General features: G+C 40.6%; 2 protein-coding genes across 2 annotated transcripts in view; one reads left to right on the top strand and one right to left on the bottom strand.

Annotated features, from left to right (window-relative positions):
- Positions 1-9,013, top strand: part of LOC125280513 (plexin-D1-like) — a 46,161-nt gene extending 37,148 nt beyond the window's left edge. Inside the window, exons 21-29 of the mRNA XM_048211090.1 lie at positions 26-129; positions 438-501; positions 1,222-1,256; positions 2,938-3,042; positions 4,045-4,208; positions 4,379-4,526; positions 5,139-5,279; positions 5,540-5,614; positions 8,331-9,013. Of these exons, the coding sequence (XP_048067047.1) occupies positions 26-129; positions 438-501; positions 1,222-1,256; positions 2,938-3,042; positions 4,045-4,208; positions 4,379-4,526; positions 5,139-5,279; positions 5,540-5,614; positions 8,331-8,447 (953 nt within the window). The 3' untranslated portion in view covers positions 8,448-9,013. The remainder of the gene's footprint in view (positions 1-25; positions 130-437; positions 502-1,221; positions 1,257-2,937; positions 3,043-4,044; positions 4,209-4,378; positions 4,527-5,138; positions 5,280-5,539; positions 5,615-8,330) is intronic.
- A 72-nt stretch (positions 9,014-9,085) lies between these two features.
- LOC125280514 (rhodopsin-like) lies at positions 9,086-16,973 on the bottom strand. The gene is made up of 5 exons (XM_048211091.1): positions 16,193-16,973; positions 14,375-14,543; positions 14,050-14,215; positions 11,176-11,415; positions 9,086-9,741 (listed from the first exon to the last, which is right to left on the bottom strand). The coding sequence occupies exons 1-5, from the start codon at positions 16,551-16,553 to the stop codon at positions 9,613-9,615; spliced, it is 1,065 nt and encodes a 354-aa protein (XP_048067048.1). The 5' UTR covers positions 16,554-16,973; the 3' UTR covers positions 9,086-9,612.
- Between the last annotated feature and the right edge of the window lie 823 nt (positions 16,974-17,796).

The following is a 17,796-nucleotide window of genomic DNA, read 5'->3' as shown; positions in this document are numbered from 1 at the left end:
TGCTCTGTTGGTCTGTCCCGATCAGAGTGGTTTCCAGAGGGACGCAGCAGCAGAATCCTGCAGGATCTGGACGACACGTCTGTCATGGAGGATGGAAGAAAAAAACTCAATACCGTTTTCCACTATCAGGTGTGTGTTTGTGCATTTGTGCATATGTGTGTGTGTGTCAGTCACAAAGTTCTACGTTTTACCTTCCCCTTTTCTGTTTGTTTATTAAATATTTTGTCTAATCCGATCGTGCTTTTTAAATCCATTACACAGAATTCAACAGACTTTCCCCCAAATTCGGTGCAGAAAATGCAAAAACTGGCTAATTCAGAGAACCCTTGGACAAACCCATTTAGGGTGCCTACATTGGCCCCATCATGAAGTGTTGGCTGATGGTTTGAAAAGCCCTGTACGCAACACACTAATGACCTCTGACCTATATCTTGCAGATCCCAGATGGGGCGTCACTGGCCATGAGCTTGAAAGACACAAGAGACAACACACTGGGCAGAGGTACAACAATCACACCTTACACGCCTAAAAGCCCCGATATACTCGGTTCATTTTCGTTCTTTGCTTAGGGGTAAGAAGTTTGAAATTCATTTGCAGTGATATAGACTGTTAGTGAACCATCGGATGCCGCCCACATTTAGGTGAATATGTGATTTCCTCGCAATGACAAAATAAACACAACAAAAATGAGAAAACAGCAGTTCAGAAAGCATCTGATCATGTGGATGTTTGAGATTCAGCTCTTCAGTCACGTCACGTTTATTTCTATATCACTTTATACAGTAGATTGCTTTAAAGCAGCAGCTTTACAGTATTAAACATGTAAAACAGTGTCAGTGTCACTTTATATTAGAGTTACAGCTTCAGTTTATACTATAAAGCGTCTCTCCAGTGGGTTCATGTTTTCACTCGCATCTGACCTCAACTGACTGAACAGAAGAAAAGATTGACACCTCAAAGAAGGCGGAGCCTCAGAGACACAACCGCCTATTACATCATCACCACAGAGCAATGGTAGTAAAAAAAGGTGGAGCTTTTCCATAAAGTTCACTTTGGCAAGCTGTTTCAATCTCCAAACAAACTTCATTTAGTCCTGATTTTATTGGAAATGGCGTCACACCAGTATATCGGGGCCTTTACACATGCACAATACTCAACTCAGTTATGACCTCTTTGTCCTTTTCAACTCTTTTCCATGAATGTCTTTCTGTTGATTCACAGTTAAAGATCTGGACACAGAGAAGTACGTTCATCTGGTGAGTGTGCTGGACGTCTCTCACACGCTACAGTCTTTAAAAGTCTTCTGCTCACACTAATAATCAAGAATCGTAATACTTTATCAGTGATCTCGATTGCTTAAACTATTTTGTAACAGATCATATCACGTTCAGGACTCACTGAAGCAGAAATGCACTGGGATTGGGTCAGAACTCAGCAGTTCTTCACTATGCTTTTTGCTGTAATGGGAATAAGTTATAACTTAGCTCTCATAAACTCTGTCTGCTCAACAAACTCTCAATAAACAAAGACTGTTCGTCTCGCATGCCAAGGTTTAGACTAACAGCATTACATTTGCTGTATATTTGCCCGTCCTGCTGACTGATGTATTTATGTCTCAACTGAATCGATTTCACACTCACTTTTCAGATATTTTTCTCTCAGTCTGAGCATAGATGTCTGTCACAGTTAGAGGCTTTTGTGAAAAATGTGCATCAGTGGCATGTGGTCAGGCCCTTAAAACCCTTAGGGGAAGGACTGACAAGAAGCAAGATTAAAGATTTAAAAGTTATGAAAGCTTATTAACTCTTGAGAAACGTAAGATTCTAAGATTACCTGTCTGACAGAGATCGGTCTGTGATCTGACCCAGTGTATGAATGGTGTAGTTTTACGGTAAAGGGTTGAGAAAGTCTTTCACAATAGCAAAATCTGACCAGTCACATCTCATATTTGCACTGTGAAGGGTTTCACACCTTCAGCAAAGAATAGACTATATGTTACACAATTCATGTAAAAAATAACCAAGCATTTTCTGGAGAATGGACTGTAACGCTGGGTTCAGAGACTACACAATATTTTCATCTGTTATGAAAGTTACTTTGTGAGATTATGTGATTTTGATTGCTAAATTCTTTCCATGTCATGAACAAGAAACATGTCAGACTAAACATTGCCCAATGTCACACTCTACGTCAAACAGATCGTGCCAAAATTGTGTATTCTGAATCTGGCATAAGTTGATCTCTAATTGACTTGGTTAATCTCTTATACATTGTTCATTGGAAATGATTAATAATTGGCCTAAAGCAGTGCTGGAATTTTAAAATAGAACAAATTTACCAGCAAATTCACAACAGTTTCCAGAACACAAGAACACTTCCCAGAAACTGTGAGTAGAATCGTGCTCCAGCTAACAGGGAACGTTCTGGCAAGGTTATCTCAAAGTTACGAACAAACATTCTTCCAGTAACGTTAATAGAAGGTTTGTTCAAAAGTTATCTGTTCTTTAATAATGTTCTCAAACCCTTAGCAGAAAAACATTATTCATTCATTGTTCATGGAATGTTTTTTTGAGTTCGATTTTTTAAATGTTACTACTTGTTTCAGAATGTTCAGAGAACATTCAAAAGTAACGTTCCCGTAATGTTTGCAGAATGATGAAATAGAATGTTCAGAAAAATGGAATGTTAATAAAACGTTTAAAAACCTGGACGTTTGTAACGTTCAGAGAACATTCAGAAATAACGTTTCTATAACCAAACGTTCTTAGACTGTGTTTTTGATAGCTGGGCAGAAGTGATTAAGCACTGGACTACAGTTGGGAAGATTCAGATTTTATTATAGTAAAATGCAATCGATAATTGCGCTGAATGCGTTACAAACTGGTCGATTGATAATTTAATTGCAATAACTGTAACCCTCCTCTGGTTTGACTGCAGGTGCTGCCGCATGATGAACTGACCGAGAGCAGGAAGTCCCACAGACACAGTCACAGGAAGAAGGTGTTGCCTGAGATCTACCTGACACGCCTGCTCTCCACTAAGGTAGCGTTCGACTCAGCCGTATCAGATCTGAAGTGCCCTGCTGCCTGTGGATATACTGGTACAAACAGTCACAAGATTGGATACGCTTCTCTGAAATGCATCCTTTGATAAGACATGAGAGTCACATACTGTTCCACATAAGAGCTTGAGATGTGAATCCAGCAGAGAAAAACACACTACTGACCTCTTAAAGGCTCATATCATGGGAACAAAGGATTTTGAAACAGAAAAGGTTATTGAATCAGAACTTTCACAATTCAGAGCCACACAGAGCATTCCATTCCATTCCAACTGTAAAATACACTCTTTATTGCCGATATAATTCAATTCACATTTATTTGTATAACGCTTTTCACAATACATATCATTTCAAAGTTATCATGAAAGGGAAGTTGCACTGGTCTTTTCTTCCCTATTGTACCGTATATCCGAGTAAAACGCTTCAGGAACAAGAACAAATGTAGGGCGGGGCTTGATTTTGTCTGTGTGGAATTGATTGGATGGTTGTGGTTTGCTATTGGTGGATCTCATGTGAGTGACAGGTTGCCCCGCCCTCATCATCAGAGAAGAGATGCTGCAAGAGGAAGGGGAAGTTATTCTGATTCAAGATTACCAGGAACATACACTAATAATGATAAATCATTTACAATAAATACTGCAATATTCCATAAAAAGCCGACAGAAGCGAGAGGTCGGGAGAGCAGGGGTGATGCTGTTCAAAACCGGCTGATGTCTATAAACAGGATTCTTGTGCAAGTCCAGATGCTGCAGGATATAATGCAATCTCTGGACTGCATCATCCACACCCGTTTGCTCAATCAAGTGTCATCATGACCTCAGATGATTATGATATCACAACCATGAGCTCATCACCATACAGTGTGTTTAAAGGGACAGTAGCGAGAGAGATGTTGACTGCAGACTTTATTTGTAGATAAACAAACCCCATCAGACAGCACTATATGAAGACTAATAATAAGTGTGTGAATGTGTTTGTTTCAGGGAACGCTGCAGAAGTTCCTGGATGATCTTTTTCAAGCCATCCTCAGCATTCCTCTGGAGAAACCACCGCTTGCCATCAAATACTTCTTTGACTTTCTGGAAGAACAGGCAGACAAGCGCGGCATAACCGACCCGGACACGTTACACATCTGGAAGACGAACAGGTATTGTACGCTGCTTTATTATTTATGCTCGACTCTTATTGGTCAGTTGCGATGATCCGAGGTCAGTTATGACCATCCTAAATAGCAACAGAGATGCTGGTGCTGGTGTACTTGACAAGAGGAGCAGATGAATCTGAAGAGCATTTGTGATGTTTTCTGTCTCTCGGCAGTTTGCCTCTGCGCTTCTGGGTGAATATCCTGAAGAACCCTCAGTTTGTGTTCGACATTGATAAGACGGATCACATGGACGCGTGTCTGTCTGTCATCGCTCAGGCTTTCATTGACGCCTGCTCACTGTCTGACCTGCAGCTGGGCAAAGTAAGAACGCACACTCGCACAAACACACACATTCTTATTCATCTATCTTTGTGAGGACATTCATTGACACAATGCAATCTCTAGCTTCTTACCCTAAGAGCCTAACCTGAACCCTTACCCTAAACCTACCCTTAATCTAATTATAACCTGATCTCTAAAACCAAGTCTTGACCTTCAAACAGGCCTTCAAAGGCTCTCAGATACCCTGACAGCAACATTGTGTCAACATAGTGTGGCCCAGATCCGGCCCACATCTGGTACATGCGAATTACATGCGGACCAGATGTGGGCCGGATCTGGGCCACACTTTGTTGCTGTCTGATAGTGAGGACCAGCCAAAATGTCCTTTCTTTACTCTGTGTCCTCACTTCGACAGTCTAAAGATAAAGCAATAGTGTGGCCCAGATCCGGCCCACATCTGGTACATGCGGATTAGACGCGGACCAGATGTGGGCCGGATCTGGGCCGACACTATGTTGCTGTCAGGGACAGATGAAACCTCATGACTGATCATTAATGACGCGCTATAATCTCTCCGATCAGTCGTCAGTTCAGGGATCAGTGGATCAGATCTCACATTCTGCCTCTAATCAGCTGCTTTCTTTATTACAGGATTCTCCCACCAATAAGCTGCTGTATGCCAAAGAGATTCCGGAGTATAAGAAGAGAGTGCAGTGCTACTACAGACAGATTCAGGAGATGGCGCCGCTCAGCGAACAGGAGATGAACGCTCACCTGGCCGAGGAGTCACGGGTGAGCTGATGCTGCCTAAAGCCCTGATATACTCGTGCCAAAGTTCTGCACCGTTCTTCCCTTCTTTCCTTTGAAGTAAATTACAAGTACAGAATGCAGCTCACTAAGTTATTGGAAGTGAGCCAATGCACGCACAACACGCGTCACCTGCAGTACACACCCGAGGAATGCCCGAATGCAGAAATATCAAGTGCATATGAATGATAAATGTACAAAGTATGTATACTTACAAAGAATTTCTGAATGATTTTTTTCTGCAGAAATACAGGAATGAGTTCAACACCAACCTGGCCTTAACGGAAGTCTACAAGTATGCCAAGAAATATCGCAGTCAGGTGAGTCTTTCCTCCTGTAGGTCCCGTCACTGTCCGGTGCGTGTTTGAGCGTGCAGATGGACTGATGCGAGCTCATTTCTGCTCTGAATAGAGCTCGTTTGACATGAAAGAGCAATCACATGGGGGTTTGCCAAACAATGCTGATGATTGTGAATGCGCAGTGTGCATTTCACTGCGTGAGTGTGAAGGAGACGGCTTGCGTTTGCATTCTCTGGCACTTTCTTGTCGGTCAGAGAACTGTGCAAAATGCAAAAAAATAAATAAATGAAAAAATCAGTCTAAACAGGGAAAAGAAGACCACATGTGCTCTTTTTGAAGCTTAAAAACACTCATTGAGCCAATGAGATCAAACGGTTACCTGTATACAATGAGCGATGGACTCCAGAAACAAAGGGACACAGTTCTGCAGTGTTGTAGTACTTGAGTCCATGTTTCAGAAGCATTGAAAATATGATCTTGAACTCTGATTCAAGACGGTCTGACTCGGTCTTTCTGAACTCGAGTACTACTGTGTTTTAGCTACTACATTTTAAAGAGTTTCTTGATCTTTGGCCATGTGTGAGGCTATGAATGTTCTCTGAATGTTCAAATGTCCAGTTTTAAAAACATTAAGGAAACATTATGGGAAATTGGAATACTTTTGAATGTTCTCTGAAAGTTCTGTAACAAGTAGAAACATTTTAAAATCATTAAACAGCTGTCCAACTAAAAAAAACATTCCATGAATAATGTGTAAATAATGTTTTTGTGCTAATGTTTTGACCTGGGGTCTCGTTTATAAAATGTTGCGTAGAAACCCTCCTTCATTTGATCTTATGATAATTTCTACAATGTGTGATCTGTGATTCAGGGAACGAATGTACTCCTCTTTCCAGATGTGAAAATTATAAATCGCAAATTATCTTGTAATTGTGCGCAGCTGAATTGTTTCAGATCTCCGCTTTGTAAACGCCGCCTAATTAATATAAAAAGATTACCAGTCAACATCTAAACCCTTTACTTGAGAACGGCAAGAATTGCTTATATTTACAAATACCTGCAGTTCTCCGACTCTCTGCCACAAGAAAAAGTGTGTATGTCTGCTCAGATCCTGACATGGTGCTAAGCACTTTTCCACACGTCAACGAACATTTAATAAATATGAATGTTGGAATATGAATCTGTGTATACACAGGTTTTATAAATGAGGCCCCAGGTAACTTTGAACCAAAGTTATATTAACGTCACATGTAAAAATAACATTTGTAAGCCAAAGTTCTGAGAATGTTCCCTGTTAGCGGGGTCACTTATTGTTAACGTATATTGCAAAATGTGTCATATTCATGTATTTAATTTAGGGCTGTCAAGCGATTAAAAATTTGAATGTAATTAATTACATGATGTGGCGATCTAATTAATTGCAATTTAATAGCACATCACTTTTGGCTGAGAAATTACCCCCAAAAGATCATTTTAAGTCATTATTGTGTAAAGCATCAAATAGACATTACAAAAAGTAGCTTCAGAAAGGAATAATTTATTTGATCTAACATAGAATTTATTACACATGAACTTATGGACCATGAGGTTGAGTAAATAATGACAGAATTTTCATTTTTGGGTGAACTATACCTCTAATTTTTATTTCAATTTAATTCATTTTTATTTAATTTTAATTAATATAGAAATATGAAATTATTTTTAAAATCAAATTAGACTCTAAATAAGAAACTAAAACTGACAGTAGGTGGCGGTAATGACTTAATCTTAATGATTAAGTCGTTCATTCATTCATTCGACTCATTCAAATGGTTGATTCATTCGTGAAGTAAATGGTTCCCTTTCGTGGGAACTATCGACGCTACGTCGAATGACGCGTCTCGTTCCCTTACTCAGGGAACAAGGGTTACACCAGTAACCCGAGACGTTCCCTTTTGTGGGAACTATCGACGCTACGTCGAATGACGCGTCTCGTTCCCTTACTCAGGGAACAAGGGTTACACCAGTAACCCGAGACGTTCTCTTCAGGCTTGCTGGACTTGAAGCAGCGCTACACAGAATGATCGGTGTTTGACGTCAAAGTACAGCGAGAGCGTTTAGCAAGCAGACAGCTCGGTTTGCTTTTGAATCGTTCTCACTGTACTTTGATGTCATACACCGATCGGTCTGTGCACCGATGAACAGTTCTATATATTTTCATTGGCAAAATTAAACAGAATAGACAATATTGTGTCTAAAATAACACAATATCAACTTCTTATTTACTGAACTGTTGTATAAAATCAGTATTGCATTTGCACTTGTTATATAGGCTATTTGACAAAAACTTGTATAATATTGCATTCGTTACTCATGTGATATTGCTTAACTCATATGATCTAAACATGAGACAGAAACTCAAACGGGCATTTTTGCCCCATATCTTGAATTTTAGGATCATTCTAACTACATTCTATAGGCTCCATCACACAGTGAGTTGTTGACCCGCATCATGTTCGTTGTCAATCAACTGTATGTAATGTCAGATGAACTGCATAGGTCTGGGGCAGGGCAAGTGCGATAAAAATGAACACATTATTTTTTACCATAATTAATCTAATTAACACGTTAAATCGATAGCCCTAATTTAATTAAAGGAATGTGAACAAAGACTCATAAAAGTTTGAATCCTGTCTCACTCTCGAAGCCTTTAATAAACCAATTCAAATAAAGCTATATCCATGTGTGTGTGTCTCAGGTGGTGAGCGCGCTGGACTCGAACCCGACCGCTCGACGCACTCAGCTGCAGCACAAGTTCGAGCAGGTCATCGCTCTGATGGAAGACAACATCTACGAGTGCACCAGTGAGGCCTGAGACGCACACCCTCGTCCCTCCATCTGATCAAAACTCTCGTTTAATGAGGATGTTCAAGTGAAGGGAAGCATCCGCTTGTTCTCGCTCTGATGAGTTTGTTTGTTAATTTTCGATTGCTATAGTATTCAAGTATTGACTTCAAATGAGGAGTTTAATTGTGACGCACTGACCCCACACTCGGGGAGAGCCAATTATGCACTGGATTATACAAGACCTTCTCCATAGCAATATTTATAGCTGTATGATGAGTTTATAGTGTGATTCAATCAATGTGAATATGTTTCTGATGGGATGTTTGTACTGCACTGTTCAATGGCGTTTCATTTTAATTCCACGATGCCTTGGACGACAAGTAATGATATGATTAACATATAACAGGCTTGAATGAGACTGTTGCATTTGTATTAATATTTTTAATTTTTTTTGAAGGGTTTGGATCATTCTTGGGTGGATCCAAACCGAAATGTGTGCATTCTTCTGTAGATATTCTGCTGGAAATGTTTAATTTTTTTTTTTTTTTTGGAGAAAGAGGGAAATTTTATCAGTAAAGATGAACTTTACTAAAACATTGTGTTACAGGCTTAGTTTTTTTTTGTCATGTTTCCAAGCGCCGCAGCATTTTAGTAGCCCAAGTAGACTTTTTTTTCACAAGAGCTTTTATTTCTTCTTTGCCTCTATATTTTTAATCTGCAGGCAAATTCACATCTTCACACATTTACATATTCAAACTTAACAACATTTACATCTAAACGTTCACAGAATTGTTTTGTTAGCGTATCTCCTGAGGTCTCTTGTGGCTCCAGTGCTCAGTCTCGCTTCTTGGTTTCAAAACATAAGCCTACAATAGTCAAAATTTACAAAATCATAGCTACATATTCATCTAACACCCGGAGAATCAACAAACAGTGGTGAAGCCGAAGCTAATGGAACGGACATTTGAAATGCCATCACGTTACTAAACACATTCCAAGGATTTTCCATATAAATCGCACACAGTTCAAAACATACAGCAGTATTATAGAGATCTGATTGGCCAGTTTTGTAAGATACAAAGGCAGAATAAGTTGTTGATGTAGCAGATGGAAGCCAAGCCGACTTGGAGAGCTGTATTTGGCCTGTAGGAGGCTGCGGGCCGGACTGGTCCAGTTGTGAGCCGTTCAGATGTTCAGGCGGGAGCCACTTGAGCGGACGAGACCACTGAGGACTGAGTCTTACTGGAGACCGCCATGCTGGTCTCCTCCTCACCAAACGGGTTCTTTCCACAGCAGACCGTAGTGAGCATGCAGTTCCTGAACTGTACCAATGTAAATGCAGCAGTTAACATATAACTTTGGTGAAATGTGTAGAGCTTGTTGCTTTTTATACTGTATATACACCAGGGGTGTCCAATCCTGCAGACTTCAGTTCAACCCCGATCAAACACACCTGCCTGTTGTTTTCTAGCGATCCTGAAGAACTTGATTAGCTGCTTCAGCCGTGTTTGATTAGAGATGGAGCTGAACTCTCTATGAGCGGGACTGGACTCACTGATATACAGTAAATATCCAGGAACATTAGTTTACGTCACATCCCGGTGTCATGAGCAGTTAGGATCTGTCGGTCAAATGTGTCCACCTTGGACACCAAATAATTGCATTTAAGACTGTTTAATGAAACTCTTCATTAATGGTAAATTAACAAAAATACAGATTGCTACAATTACAGTCCTAGGGCCCTATTTTAATGGGTGCATGGTCCAAAAGGTTTGTACCTAATGTCTTAATGTACCTAGTCTATTTACATGGCGGAATTTGTAAGCGGAAAGACGGAACGCTTCTCCAGAGAGGAAACGGATCTGCGCGTGTGCAAGGTTAAAGCATGTAATCCTTTTATTTTTTAAAAATCCCTGTGTGTGTAACAAGCAGACTGTACGCGCGTTGTGCACCTATTACTAACGCGGCCTTTAAATAACTAAAAAATACTGCGGCATTGACTTGAGCCAGGTTTCAATTGGTCAACGGCACAGTCATTTTCAGTTGCCTCAAAATAGCAACACGCCAACAATGCACCTGAACACACCTTGTTTTCAGACCAGCACGCCCATGGGTGAAAAGATGGGTGCAAATGCATTTGCTATGTAAACAACGTGGTGCTGGGTGTGAAAATGATAACTGTGTCAGACTGAAACTAGCAAAAAACACTTCACTGTCGCACATGGCGTCACACCTGCTTGAATGGGTAAGCCATTGAATTATTCACTCAACCGATGCGAGTCAAAAACACTGATTCATTCAGTTCAAAAACACATTAATTCAGGAATGGAGCAGCACTAGTGTGTGTTGCTTGGATACACACAACAGTTAATTCTTCTTTAGAACAGTTTGCATTACATGTATGCATCTGGCAGACGTTTTATTCCAAAATTACTTTCATTGCATTCAAATTGTACATTTAATCTGTTCATGCATTCCCTGGGAACTGAACCTCAGACACTGGTGTTGCTGGTGTCATATTCTTCTGTAGGTGAATTATTTTTGGTAAACCAACGACAAAGTAACTGGCAATATTGTGTCTAAAGTGCGTTGTCATCAGTTAAAACTTTTACTAGCATATACAGTAGAGGACCTTAACACTGATAGACCAAAAGCAACAAAACTTTCATTTTGATGTCATTGGGCTCATGATCACTTTTTCAGCCCTAAACATAATATACATAGTAAAAGTATTAAAGTGTGTGTGTCAGTCTCACCTGTCTGTTGAGTAGGATGTAGATGACCGGGTTGTAGAGCGCTGCACTCTTAGCAAAGAAAGCTGGTATTGTCATAGCGACAGGACCAAATTCAGCCCCCTGATTAGCAAAGATGTACCAGGCCACACTGGCATACGGCACCCAGCACACTAGGAACGCAATCACCATGACAACCACCATACGCGTCACTTCCCGCTCGGCCCGCTGGGTCGTCTCTGATTCCTGCTGCTGAGCAGCAGCCTGACAACAGAGAATAAAAAAATGACATAAAACAATAATATATCAGGTATTCGTAGTCCTAGATGCTGATTGGTATAGTGCTATAGTACCATATGATTATAGTAAGTGTTGTGGTGTAAAACACTGGCTCATCACTGCACAGCTGCCATAGAGGTCAACAATTTTTACTTGTCAGGACGAGATCTTGTGGCCTTTATTTACAAATCGCTTTGTAAAAGCACTCCTAGACTGTGCTTGTTTGTTAGTGAATTAATGATAGTGATAGTTCACTCAAAATGACAATTGTAGATTTTTCTTTGTCTATATACAGGTGCTGGTCATATAATTAGAATATCATCAAAAAGTTCATTTATTTCACTAATTCCATTAAAAAAGTGAATTATATTCATTCATTACACACAGACTGATATATTTCAAATGTTTATTTCTTTTAATTTTGATGATTATAACTGACAACTAAGGAAATCCCAAATTCAGTATCTCAGAAAATTAGAATAAGACCAATACAAAGAAAGGATTTTTAGAAATCTTGGCCAACTGAAAAGTATGAACATGAAAAGTATGAGCATGTACAGCACTCAATACTTAGTTGGGGCTCCTTTTGCCTGAATTACTGCAGCAATGCGGCGTGGCATGGAGTCGATCAGTCTGTGGCGCTGCTCAGGTGTTATGAGAGCCCAGGTTGCTCTGATAGTGGCCTTCAGCTCTTCTGTATTGTTGGGTCTGGCATATCGCATCTTCCTCTTCACAATACCCCATAGATTTCCTATGGGGTTAAGGTCAGGCGAGTTTGCTGGCCAATTAAGAACAGGGATACCATGGTCCTTAAACCAGGTACTGGTAGTTTTGGCACTGTGTGCAGGTGCCAAGTCCTGTTGGAAAATGAAATCTGCATCTCCATAAAGTTGGTCAGCAGCAGGAAGCATGAAGTGCTCTAAACTTCCTGGTATATGGCTGCGTTGACCTTGGACCTCAGAAAACACAGTGGACCAACACCAGCAGATGACATGGCACCCCAAACCATCACTGACTGTGGAAACTTTACACTGGACCTCAAGCAACGTGGATTGTGTGCCTCTCCTCTCTTCCTCCAGACTCTGGGACCCTGATTTCCAAAGGAAATGCAAAATTTACTTTCATCAGAGAACATAACTTTGGACCACTCAGCAGCAGTCCAGTCCTTTTTGTCTTTAGACGCTTCTGACACTGTCTGTTGTTCAAGAGTGGCTTGACACAATAATGCGACAGCTGAAACCCATGTCTTGCATATGTCTGTGCGTAGTGGTTCTTGAAGCACTGACTCCAGCTGCAGTCCACTCTTTGTGAATCTCCCCCACATTTTTGAATGGGTTTTGTTTCACAATCGTCTCCAGGGTGCAGTTATCCCTATTGCTTGTACACTTTTTTCTACCACATCTTTTCCTTCCCTTCGTCTCCCTATTAATGTGCTTGGACACAGAGCTCTGTGAACAGCCAACCTCTTTTGCAATGACCTTTTGTGGCTTGTCCTCCTTGTGCAAGGTGTCAATGGTCATCTTTTGGACAACTGTCCAAAGAAGAACCATTTCTGGTTCCCCAAAGAACCTTTCAGCAATCAGTTTATAAAATAAACATTTGTTTCTTAGTGTGAAGGATATTTTTAATAATCTAAAGAACCTTTCCCACTATAAAGAATCTTTTGTGCAATGGAAAAATCCCATGGATGTTAAAGGTTCTTCATGGAACCATTGATCCCAATAAAGAACCTTTATTTAGTGCAATGGAAGTCAATGGTCACCAAAACTGTTTGGTTGACAGAATTATGACAGAGTTTTAATTTTTGGGTGAACTAACCCTTTAAGTCAGTTCTTCTCAATTAAGTAATAAAATGAAAAATGGCTTATCTGGTCAGAACACCTGTCAGGTGAACATAACTATTATGACTCAAACATCTCTTATGGCTTATATAATTAATTGGTCAGGCAACACCCATTTTTACAAGTTGACCCATATCTGATGAATGCAATGTCCAATCTTAAGAAAACTTGACACACAGAAAACAGGATTCTACAAATAGGGGCGGTAAAACTGAAAACCGTATGATCCATAAAGTTGAAAAGTGGTATGCATCTTCTTTAGTGTATGTTCTAACACATCCTCTGATATGACTAGGATACTTCAAAAACATGGCCACCAACAGCCAATCAAATTTCAAAGGCTAATAAAATCAAATCTGAATGGCCTACCATTACAAAAATGGATATATTTATACATTGTGTGAAAACGAATGTGTTCCAAATTTTGTGAAAATTGGCCACAAGGTGGTTCTATAATGAGCAAATGATTAGTAATATGATCTTTAAACTTGAGTGCAATAATTAAATATATTTACCCCCGGTTTCACAGACAAGGCTTAAACTAATCCTAGACTAAAATGCATATCTGAAAATATGTCACTGCCATTGTTTTGTCTCAATATGCACACCAGTAATGTTTTTTTTTTTCTAGGGTATGTTTATAAAAACTACTTAAATACCCTAATTGAAATAAGGCTTAATCCTGGCTAAGACTAAGCTCTGTCTGTGAAACCAGCCCATAGTGTAACAAATTAATGAGTCTGACTTTCCAGCTTTGGTGTGTGTGTGTTTGTCTTACTGCGCGGACAGTGCAGAGCAGACGACTGTAGCAGAAGAAGATGATCAGCAGTGGGATGGAGAAATGCAGGATGAACATGTAGATGACAAACGAGGTGTTGTTGATTTCAGGTTTGGGAGTGTAGTAATCTATTCCACAGGAGCACTGCATTCCCTCCGGAATATACCTGCACACACACACATACAATTCATCACAGCAGTATGTTTATTAGGCCATTGTCCCGTGAAGATTCATGAATGGACTTTCAGATTTTACTGTCTTGGGATATTTAGCTAAAAATGAGTTGCTAAATCTGCGTATTCTCCTGAAAAGCCTGACTGATTACCTGGACCATCCCAGCAGGGGAGGCATGGCACAGGTGAGAGCCATGACCCAGGTGAAGCCCACTCCTATGATGGCGTGCTTCTCACCGAAACGAAATGTGGTCATCGGCTTACACACCACAATGTAGCGCTCGATAGCCAAGACCACCAGAGACCACAGCGCGATCTCACCTGAGAAACATCGAGAAGCTTACGATCACTCAGTTCAAGTCAGTCTAAATGTAGTCAAATCAGTTTTATTTGTATAGGCCTTCACAGAAATGAATGCTGTTAATGTTTGTTATGCCTATTAGTCCACACATCTTTGCAGTTAAGAGCTAAATAATAGATAGTTGAAATTTGCTATGTGGGTGTTGGTTATACCTATTCTAGTTATGAAGTTAGTAATTCACTTTTGCACATGGTTCTGGTTTCAGTTTATAATGTTTTGGTGTCATTATACCATAAACCGATGTGTATCACATGATTAAAATGACACAAATCATGATTTTGGTCAATTTGCTCAAACCTAAACAGTTACTTAACAGTGACTTAATGGAAAAATAATGGGGAAAAAAAACACTGAAAATAACAGGCTACACCATCAGTTCTAATAATTACATGGAAATTTATTGAACTGTAAGATAAGATCCATCCAGGATTGAACAGAATGATGCCATTATATGAGAACAGGCCCAAACTGACCACAAAATGTGATGTGGAGTTATGATCTGCTAGCCTGGTAATACCAGACTCTGCTACTTCACTTTGCTTCGTAGACAGAGTCTGGAATGGCATAATAGAGAAGTGTTTTCTCTCTCGCTAGGGGACGCTTGTCTGAAGTTTAAAATCATTGGTTACCCGTAAGCCAATCAGATACGTTTAGTTATGACGTATGTTATCCGCCTGTACAGCCGCATCGAAGCACAGACATCATGCATCTAACTCAAATCTATGATTGAACTTCCACTGTAAACCTGTTGTAAACACATGATGATGTGAGCGAAATACCGGAGTGAACATGGCTGTAAACGACTTTTGCAGATTATGCGAAGTTAATGCATCCCGAAGTTTGCATCCCGTGTCTCGTTTCCCATTTCCGCGGTCGTTTCGGTTTTCGATTTCTCTAACCTACAATGTAAAACTCGGTGCTTAGCATCTACGTCACGGCTCTCAGCCCGCCCTCTGTTCGTTGATTGGCCCGGCTGTTTCCAGACCGGTGGCAAACACAAAGCTATGACGCTGTATCAGACTGAGTACAGAAGCGAAATGAAATTGAGCGGAAGTAGGAAGTCTGACGTAGTCAGGCTAATGATCTGCCTGGATGAAAAGCAATATTTCACAGCACTGATGTGTGAATCTCAGGAGGTCTGTGATAGGTTCATATTTCATTCCCAAAATCAGGAGAAAAAAAATGAAGCCTATCTTGTTTTTCTTTTTGCATTGTAACATTATTTTACCCACAAAATTCATGTTATTGTAATTCATCTGGATCGTTACTCTTTATTAATATTGATTGATTTTAGTGTAAAAACAAGAGACAGTGCCATCTTGTGTTCAAAAGTTATAATGAAATTTCCAAAAATGCTAAGAGCTTTTTTGATTAAATTAGCCTACCGTAATGAAACTTATTAGATTCCTTGGGTCATGCCGATAACATAGAGACCAATTTTGCCACAGTTGGCCAAACTTCTCTGTCTGCCATTTTGATTTCTTTAAAAACCTTCTTTTTCAAACTTCTCCTAGACCGTTGATCTGATTTTCACCAAAATCGAATCTTCATACTATGGCAGCAAAAAGTTATGGATTTCGTGGATGAGTGAGTGAGTGAGTTCACTTACCGCCCAGGGTGGCAAAGAAGCCCTCGATGTTGCAGCCCGTGACCCCCAGGACGAAGTACCCGTTCAGGGCCGTGTAGAGCGTGACGGTGAAGCCGCCCACCACCATGAACAGGTCGGCCACAGCCAGATTGAGTAGGATGAAGTTGAGGGGTGTGCGGAGCTTCTTGTGCTGGACCGTGACATAGAGCGTGAGGAAGTTGACGGGGAATGAGGTGGTGATGAGGAAGAGCATGTATGCGGCCAGCAACGAGTACTTCCACGGCTCTGCTAAGTAGTACTGCGGCTCCTCAAATGGGCTGCGAACCAAACCAGTCTTGTTCGACATCGGCACGTAGAAGTTTGGACCTTCCGTTCCGTTCATATTTGGTTCGCTGGTCGAGGGTCAAAACGGAGAAAGCAGACGGACGAAGCTGGAAAGCAAATGAAGTCCCTGAGAGCAAGCGAGAGATCTGCTGCCCGGGACTCGAGCATCCCTCTTATATGAACCCCATGCGTCCAGATTAATGAGATTACAGCGAGGCGCTGCAATTTGGAGGAATTGAGTTACAGGCAGATTAGGGTCAGAGAGACTCGATAATCCATGAAGGTAAACCGGCTGTAAAGCAACACTTTCATTTTCCACCCTCTATCTCTAAAGGCCCACAAAAATTGACTAGCATGCTCAAGGCGGGGTTAGTGCGACTCTGAAGGTTTTTCTTCTACAAACCCGATTCCAAAAAAGTTGGGACACTGTACAAATTGTGAATAAAAACAGAATGCAATGATGTGGAAGTTTCAAATTTCAATATTTTATTCAGAATACACCATAGATGACATATCAAATGTTTAAACTGAGAAAATGTATCATTTTAAGGGAAAAATAAGTTGATTTTAAATTTCATGGCATCAACACATCTCAAAAAAGTTGGGACAAGGCCATGTTTACCACTGTGTGGCATCCCCTCTTCTTTTTATAACAGTCTGCAAACGTCTGGGGACTGAGGAGACAAGTTGCTCAAGTTTAGGAATAGGAATGTTGTCCCATTCTTGTCTAATACAGGCTTCTAGTTGCTCAACTGTCTTAGGTCTTCTTTGTCGCATCTTCCTCTTTATGATGCGCCAAATGTTTTCTATGGGTGAAAGATCTGGACTGCAGGCTGGTCATTTCAGTACCCGGATCCTTCTTCTACGCAGCCATGATGTTGTAATTGATGCAGTATGTGGTCTGGCATTGTCATGTTGGAAAATGCAAGGTCTTCCCTGAAAGAGACGACGTCTGGATGGGAGCATATGTTGTTCTAGAACTTGGATATACCTTTCAGCATTGATGGTGCCTTTCCAGATTTGTAAACTGCCCATGCCACACGCACTCATGCAACCCCATACCATCAGAGATGCAGGCTTCTGAACTGAGCGCTGATAACAACTTGGGTTGTCCTTGTCCTCTTTAGTCCGGATGGCGTACCAGTTTTCCAAAAAGAAATTCAAATTTTGATTCGTCCACAGAACAGTTTTCCACTTTGCCACAGTCCATTTTAAATGAGCTTTGTCCCAGAGAAAACGGCTGCACTTCTGGATCATGTTTAGATATGGCTTCTTTTTGGACCTATAGAGTTTTAGCCGGC

The sequence above is a fragment of the Megalobrama amblycephala genome, linkage group LG12, assembly GCF_018812025.1.
Source record: "Megalobrama amblycephala isolate DHTTF-2021 linkage group LG12, ASM1881202v1, whole genome shotgun sequence".
NCBI lineage: Eukaryota > Metazoa > Chordata > Actinopteri > Cypriniformes > Xenocyprididae > Megalobrama > Megalobrama amblycephala.
This window is presented reverse-complemented; position numbering and strand designations above follow the sequence as displayed.

Excerpts from the sequence above, each read along its gene's own strand:
- LOC125280514 (XM_048211091.1), bottom strand. The coding sequence starts at position 16,553 with ATGAACGGAACGGAAGGTCCAAACTTCTACGTGCCGATGTCGAACAAG. Across the intron at positions 14,544-16,192 it reads CTTCTTTGCCACCCTGGGCG|GTGAGATCGCGCTGTGGTCT; the intron begins GTAAGTGAACTC and ends GATGTTTCTCAG. Across the intron at positions 11,416-14,049 it reads TGCTCTGCACTGTCCGCGCA|GCTGCTGCTCAGCAGCAGGA; the intron begins GTAAGACAAACA and ends CTCTGTTGTCAG.